We start from the raw sequence: 8794 nt of genomic DNA on the forward strand, positions 1-8794 counted from the left end.
AAAAAAAAAAAAAAAGATAAACTGATGGTTAAGAACAACAACCTCTATCAGGGTATGAAAACTTTTCCAACTTAAAGGTGCAGCCCCACAGCCGCTTACCAAGCAGTGACATAGGTCTGAGAGTGAAACTAAAATAAATGGTCCCCGCTACAGTGAGAAATCAATGAATAACCTCAACCAATCACAAAAGACGGTCCATTGTTGTACAAGACTGGTTCCATGACACGTCAATCACGTCAATCATCATCTGCTTGCCCCACCCCGTGCGCGTACCGTGACACCTGAACGAATCGACCCCAAATGCTCGTGCAGGACGCCATGGTGGGAAGCTAGCTACTGTTTTGCTACGTTCACACCTATGGTGACCAGATTTGGGTTTCTGAAAAGGAGGACACCTTTTTTGGGGGCACTGACTGGACCGGACCAGGAACCCTGGCGGCGAGGGATAGAGGTACCAACCCGAGCTTACCGGTGCTCGGGTTGGTACCACTTGAAAACATCGTCAGTGCCTTCAGTTCATCCAAATTACCATCCTGCCTTCAAATATTATTTCTGTCGGAGCCGCTCAGACCCCCGTACACCGGCGGTGCGTTGTCACTACGAAACCCATTCAACAGTAGCCTCTCCTACTGCACCTTTAAGTTAAAAAAATGGCAAGAACCTAAATAGGTCTTTTATATTGTTGTACTTCATCAAAATCGAACCAAGTAATTAAAATTGTTCAGTTTTCCATTGAATGTCTCTGATTGGCTGTGATCAAGTCCACGCTGACATTTTTCTTCCCACATAGTATTTATTATTATCCAGTATTTTCAGTTTATACACGCATAAATCCAGGGTGATAAATATTAGATAATGGTTAGGGACCTGCTTGATGCAGGATTAATTTCCTGTAGGATTCAAAAAGACAACTTCTGCTTTACATTTTGTTTTATCTGATGCATTTAGTGAGGAAATTCTGATCATGTTAAACATTTCTGAACTCTACCTGTCTGTCATTGCTGTGCAGCAATTATGGGCAAATGTTTGATCACAAATCACAATATGTGATCACAAATCACATTACATCAAATACTAAATTAATAGTCAAACAAATTGTTGTGCAATATCCAAGTTTCTATTTCTCAGTTTTACTTTTAATTTCAACCCATTGGTTGGTTTTACTTTGAAATAATATTGTGTAGTTCCAGCTCCTGCGCTGTGGGTACAGGACCAGGTTTATGATACAAAAACAGAAAGTTTTCCTCAAAGTTGAACAACTAGACTAAATAAATGCATTAAAACTTGTGAAGCAAAGCAGCACAGAAGAAATTTCATGAATCAACAGAAGCTGAAATGCAAATAAAAATCAAAAACATTCAGCAAGGTCATCAAAATCTTGATAAAGAAATACTCTCCCTGTGGAAAATTGACACTGCTGACCAACAAAAACTTCAGACCGCAAACACTCTAAACTTAATACAACCAAGTAATCGGAATAGAGGAGCTTTTTCAATGCCAGACAGACATTTGGGTCTTTCTCCAGCTGGGTTAGAGATTAGTTTTCTTAGATAAGAAACTTCATAGAAGGTCACCTGTGAACTGTTGGCAGCAGAAACCAAAACACGTGTCTAGGGAGACTAAGAAAAAAAGGTTAAAAAAAAAGTCCCTATCATGTGATTTACCAAAGAACAAAATACTCCAAGGCGTCCTTCAATTAGGAGGGGTTCATTTTAAGGAGCCAAACATAAACACAGCAGATTTTTATTCCCATTGAAATAGTGCAATACTTTCTACTCTGCTGCTTTATATCCCATTTATTGAAATTGGATGTCATTAGACCAAAAATGCTTCTAAAACATTATTCAAATGGAAGACAGACTAACAGAACACCTACAGAGGAAAGGCACTTGAAATCAGACGGACGGACTAAAAACTAAAAAAACTGATTAATCCCTACAATTGATTTTTTTTAGTAAAGAAAAATACAGATAATTCAGCCATTTAGTTCCACACTCCACAATAGGTTGCATTAATGCACCATAAGTTGTTTGCCATGTAGCAGAAAAAAACTAAGAAAAAACACGAAGAAGGAGAAAATAGCGGCAGCCCAAAGACACACAGAGACTGGAGGAGCAGAATGAAAGAGAATGAGACTGTATATCGAAAATGCTATTATTTTATTTGAGACAACACTATGAGTTAGAAATTATTTTCATGATTACGTTTTTCAATCTAGGGCGGGATTAGCTGCAGATTTGCATATGCACATTTAATTTGCCAGTTGGATCCACAATGGAAAGGTTTACTCAGGTAGCTTAGTCCTTTTCTGTGCTTCAACACACCTGATCCAGGTGAATGCAGTTCAGCAAAGCCTGTTCATCTGCTATCAGGGACGTGTGTGAAAGCTGAGAAACATGTAGAACATGCAGAGCAGCATGGTGTGAGGAACAGGCTTGAAAAACAAACCGTTGAAGAGCCCAGCACCTGTCTTAGTTTTCTTTTTACTCATACAGACTTAAAGTAGATGTTTTTTTTGCAAGACTCTCCAACAAAATTTTTTGTTACCCTCACTTCTTTTCAGATGCTTTGAAGATACACAATCTATTATACATAGATGGATACGCTATTCAGCATGTAGCTGCACGCATGGAAGCTTTGTGCCATAATAAAAGGCCAGGAGAGGAGTGTGCAGCTACTGTCAGGATGTTTGACCCAATCATGTGGAAAGTTGAAGGAATCTGCTAATAGCTGCCTCATATATCTCCATATTGGACTAAAGTTCTTATAACTATGAAACCCACAGCTGAGGTCAACATCTGAGAAGATTGCTAAATCTTTAAGCAATGTTCTTGTTTGCAGCTGCCTGGATTAAGACAAGGGCATTGCTGGCAGTGTACTCACCAGCTTCAGAACCAGACATTTTAAAAAGACTTTCTTGGAGTGGTTGCCACCACTGCTTTCCGTAGAATGTATTTAGCCCTGGAACCCCCACCTAATGCCAGGCATCGAGCTGAGGAGGTGATGATTAGGACCTGCGTACCACTAATGCCAATCAGGCATGTTAGAGTCAAACATGAGGCCGGATGTCTAATACAGGGATGGAGGGCTCATTGGAGGGACGCTGTGTCACTGAGCACTGTCAGCCAGCTGGCTGAAAGAAGACTGCTAAACTTTTCCCTTGGTTATAACAGGGAAAATTTGGCTGTCCATTTTGAAATATTTCAGGTGTTTGTATAATTCTACTGTCATTGCTATAAAATAAATAAATAAATAAATAAATAATGAGATCTAAACAAAGGAAGCCTCGGAAAAAGGTTTTTCTTTTCTGAAAGAACCTTTTGAGGTTAAAGCTTAAAGTTCAGCTCACACAGTTGAAAATAAACTAGCTCACAATCATAGTTCAATTTTTCAAAAATGAACTAGTTCAAGTTCATTTGGTAAATGAAGCCACAATCCTCCACATTAGAACCTCATATTTCCCCCTTTAAATGTGTGATCATAATATATAGAAAGAAATGGAAAATACTGGATGCAGTGAATGTATACTGGACGTACAGTGAAGCCTAAACTTAGCAAAATTACACAGAACTTCAAGAACATTCAGGTACTGCTGAAAAGATCTGGATCAAAAAGGATTTCTACCATTCCTCATTCAGTAGCAGATATTTATGGGAGCAATATTGTTGCAATATTATTTGCAAATGAGTGCGGAGAGTTGTGTGTCTTTATCTAGATTGGGGGGGGGAATGGGATTAGAAAATATGTGAGGAGAATTGTCTGCAAATGTGTAAAATAACGTGTGTAATTGATTTGCAAATGTGTAAAAAATTCACAAATCTGTATTCAGATCTACAAATGTGTGTTAAGATTTGTAAATGTGCACCAAGATCTACAAATGTGTAGATCAGTCTGTAAACAGAGTCAAGCAGTTATTCAGTTGGCTCTCTTTACACACCTGATTTTTGTTACATTTCTGCCATGTGAGATCTGCAAATGTATATAGGGGATTCGAATGTGTAATATCTTGATTTGCTGCCCTGCAAATGCCTGCTCACAAGCTTATGCCATAAGCCTTATGGCAACCGTTTGTCATAAAATCAGCTTTTCTTACCATCTTACTTCTTAGATAGCAAAATACTACTACTAAGATAGAAGATAAAGTTTTGACCTGGAAAAACTAAATACTGACTATCCTGAATGTTACCTTAAGATCTCTGAATGAGACAACTGAAAATAACAATTCAGATATCAGTCAATCTTATTTTGCAGAGTCAAAATGCCTTTTGAGATATCTCAAATCGCATTGCCTGATTCATCATTTAAAGTTTCACACATCTGGAATTATAATCAAGATATCTCAATATTATTTTGGACAGGTCCCTGCAGTATTTAGCGCGGCTGCAATGGTGCTGGCTTTTTTTGAAAAATTTGTTTCAAAATGCCACAATATAGAAAGAACTCCGCAGTATGGGATGTGCAGAGAACAAGAACTTTGTGAACTCAAAGGCCTCTTTTAGAAATATGTAGTGGATTGCTGCAGGGAAGTTTGTTCGAAGCTGGATTATTAAAGCTCCGCTGAGTGTATATAAATATATAAATGTGTATACAAAATGACAAAGTTGTCTAAGTCTAGGTCTAAATTGTACATTATCTCAGCTTGTTTTCACAACTTTTGTGAGACACTATTTTATAAAGTAGGTATTCATTCATAAAAAAACTGATTTGAATTCTATAAATTAAAGTTTTCCGGCCAACAGCAATGATGAACTGCATGGCAGAATTCTATACCCAGTTATTGTAGTATCTAAGCAAGAACTGTCAGTCTGGTTATTCTAAATTGTAAATGTTGGCTGTTTTATGAAGTGTAACTTAAAACTGACCTTTTTGAGTTTTAGTCGACTACAACTGGACTAAAACTATCACATACAGTAATGACTTAAACTAATAATAGTTCTCGACCTGAAGATGAAAACTAAATCTAAGATGGCTGTCAAAAACAGCGCTGTTGCCAGGTTACAAAACTGATTAAGGATGAGAGGGGAGAACTACTCTGAGTAACCTCAGAGCACTGTTTTAGGTTCTTTTATTGATTGATTGACTTAATTGATCTCACAGTGGAGAAATTATCTCTAAAGGAATGTGTGGAATTTTAAATATGACTTCAATGATTTATCTGATGACCTCATTTTGGTCTGTCAGATCAACCTTTAAGTTAGAGGTTGCGACAAACTTTCTATAATGTTACTGTTGACTTTAAAACCATAAAGTAATATCGACATCACGTGGCATGTGTGTGTGCTCAATCTTTATTATTTACTTAAAAAATCAGAGGCGTAGCCAGAAAATTTTTATAAAGGTGGCTGGAAAATGAACGGGCAAAGCATCTATATTTTCTAAATAAAGACAAACTATACTTTCCTACAGCTTTTGCTGACAAATACATGCATATATTTAAACATCCGTAATTTCTAGATAAAAGGTAAAGTGGATAAAATTCTTTCAGGTTTGAGTTCTGGGCCGAACATCTTTTCCATTGTCATTACTTAGCTACTTTTATCAATAATCATCCTGCATAAAATTTCTATTTACAAGTACTAATATCTACATAAATTGATTATTTAATATGCTTTTATTAAAATAGTAATCTATGATTTCACTAAAGACTCCTAGATGAATGCAGAGACACATAATTTTCTCTTTACCCTATAAAACACAAAATCTAGTTCTGAAAAGAGCAGGAATTCTGTACTTACCATCTTTAATGTTAGTATATTGATGTGCATAATTAACCAGAGTGTTTTTGTTATCAAGTAATGATAAATATATGAAAAAAATTATAAGTAATACATGAAAAATTAAAATGTTTTGAATATTCCACTTTATTAGGGGGGGAAATGGTATTGGTGGCCAGAGGGGTAACCAATGATTGGCTAAGGGTAACCCCTGGCCTCCCATCTAGCTCCGCCCCTGTAAAATAGAAACCTGTGTGAAAATGTCTTCACACAGATTTTATGAGAATTATAAAACCAGGGAATATTATATAAATAAATAGATGAGAATAGATAAATAGGAGTTAAAACTGCATAGCAAGTGTCTAAATATCATAGTTTCAACTTAGACCACTATGTTCTATTCTGGCGAAATACCTGGAGCTCAAGAACAGACTGAAGATAAAGGAGGAGCTGATCTACTCAGCTGGGGAAGAAGTCAAAGGTCGGTGAAAATCTCTGCAATCAACACCCCTTTAAACCTGGCATATCATTCTACGAACGGATGTTCGGACATTAAAACATAAACAAACCTAATAAAAGAAGCATAAAAACTGCTTTGACACAAAAAAGGGAAAAACCTGAAGCCAGGTCCACAAAGTTTGTCAAACTCACCAGAAAACACGAATCCTCCCAGAAAGACAAGGAGCCAAAAACGATCCATGTGTTAAAGCATTTATATTTGGATCCTGCGGTTAAAATCCTTTAGGAATGAATAAAAACAACCTGTCCGAGAAATTCAGTTTCAGAAGGAAAAAAGAAAAACCCTGCGCTCTGTGGACACACCTGAGGGGGCGGAGCTTGAACCCCTGTTGCGTAAAATGTTGACTCACCGGATAACCGCCACTCTGCATTCCAGAGTTGAAAATATGTAAAAGATTAACAGAGGTTTTATCTATATACACAGCAGAAATGGTAGCGATTCTTATTAGTTTACAGTGGGTGGAGGAGGATAGACCGGACAGGGTGGAGATTTGCACAGATTCTAAACAGGGGCGTCAGCTGACCCAATACTGTACAGGGGCACAATAGGGTACCAAAGAAAATGCGGGCGCGCTAAGCACGCGCGCACGCAAAATAATAATAATAATAATAATAATAATAATAATTAAAAAAAAGCATGGGCACAGACGTCAGGGTAAAAAAAAAAAGCCTGTGGAAATCTGTGTGGGCACTGATTGATAAACTGAGCACGGTTTTCCAATATGTGAGATTTAGAAACTGTGCTCTGGTTCATTAACCCGTGCCCGTGGGTTGAGAAACTGTTAATAAGATTATATAGGGTTCAAAAATCTGTACTTGTTAAAAAGTTATGAAGAAAGAAGCATAAGGGAAGAGATAATTTATACTAGATTAAGAACTGGACATACCTACTTGAATTAATTTTTGTTTGTACTAGAGAAGAGAAATAATGATATATGCGAGGGTTGTGAAAGAAAAGAAAATGTGGATCATGTTTTGATGGATTGCATTAAATATGCAACTGAAAAACTGAAAAATAATTATGGAAAAAGGGAGAAATGGAGTATTAAAGGAATTTTAGGGACAGATGGAGATTGGGAGGTTAATTCAGTTATCAATAAAGCATTGTTTTTATTTTTGCATAACACAAAAATAAAAAATAGAATATAGTAAGTGGAACTATAGAGCTACACACTCATGTACAGTAGGTGGCGGTATGCACCTATAAACTGTTTGCAATCAGCCAAAGATTAGGACAATGGTTTAATGAGAAACTAAAATGGAATAATGGCTAAATAAGACATTATCCAACATCAGGCATTGAGATTATGTAGTTGAGCATTTAAAACCACATCAACAGCAGCAATGCCAGTAGAAATGGGAGAAATGCCGCTGGATTTAAGGAGAGCAAAACTAGAAAAAATAAATTATTGGTTAAATCTACAAGGTAATAACTCTGATTATCCAACTCGGAAAATTTTAAATCCATTTTGGGAAAAAGAAAAGAAAGAAATTAGGAGTTTTGGATGAAAAATTGAAAACAAAATAAAAGAATTTAAAATGACCAATTTAGAAATCACTCAGACAACACCAACATTAGTTATACCACCATGAATTCTACCAGAAGTAATAGTAGATATGTCACTTATGGAAAAGAAACATTAATAAATCGATACTATTGTAATACCAAAATTCAATATAAAAATAGGAAAACAAATTTCAGATGGATTATCAGTATATGCAGGGGAAATTTTGGCAATATTATTAGCTTTACAATGGGGAAGATATAAAACCATAAAAAATAGTAATTTGTTCAGATTCAAGCTCTGCATTAATACGTTCAAAATATAATAAGCCAGATAGTAGGATGGACATTCTATTAGAAATATTTAATGCATTATTCAGAATTTAAAAAAATGGGTTTGATTGTATTATTTGTGTGGGTCCAGCAAATATTGGAGTAGAAGGAAATGAGCAGGGTAAAATGGAAATGAGGGCGATTCAAAATCCTATTAGTTCGGAGGGAAAGAGTATTATTAAAGAAAAATCGATGAAAATGGGCAAAAGAGGTGGGATGAAGGAAACACAGGAAGATGGTTTTACAAAATTCAGAAGATAATAGGAAAAAGAAGAAATGAAAAGGAGGAGAGAGTGATAACAAGGTTATGATTTGGGCATAGAGGACTTAATTATACACTTTTAAAAATTTAAAAGCGTACTACTGGCAAATGTGTTACTGTGGAAAATATGAAACAATACAACATGTTATACTGGAATGTTATAAATATAAAAGCGAAAGAAGATATAGGAGGAGAGAGTTTAAAAGTATTATGGAAAAGATTAATTTATTTGATATTTTGAGGAAGAATTTGGGGAGTAAACATATATAAATAGTTATTCAATTTTTAAAGAAAACAAAATTATTTAATAGAATTTGATTATAGAGAGGGTGAATGTGTGCATTATATAGACGGGTAGAAACAAAGGTTATGTACAAGTATGTATAAGTATGTATAATATTATGTATAAGTATATGTATGTATAAGGTTATGTATATATATATATATATATATATATATATA

General features: G+C 35.6%; 1 protein-coding gene across 1 annotated transcript in view; it reads right to left on the minus strand.

Annotated features, from left to right (window-relative positions):
• The window catches only part of LOC107087874 (myelin protein zero-like protein 2), a 17921-nt gene extending 11382 nt beyond the window's left edge, over window positions 1-6539 (minus strand). Inside the window, exon 1 of the mRNA XM_015379690.1 lies at window positions 6366-6539. Within this exon, the coding sequence (XP_015235176.1) occupies window positions 6366-6414 (49 nt within the window). The 5' untranslated portion in view covers window positions 6415-6539. The remainder of the gene's footprint in view (window positions 1-6365) is intronic.
• Between the last annotated feature and the right edge of the window lie 2255 nt (window positions 6540-8794).

Source organism: Cyprinodon variegatus, unplaced genomic scaffold, assembly GCF_000732505.1.
Source record: "Cyprinodon variegatus isolate N-32 unplaced genomic scaffold, C_variegatus-1.0 Scaffold198, whole genome shotgun sequence".
Lineage (NCBI taxonomy): Eukaryota > Metazoa > Chordata > Actinopteri > Cyprinodontiformes > Cyprinodontidae > Cyprinodon > Cyprinodon variegatus.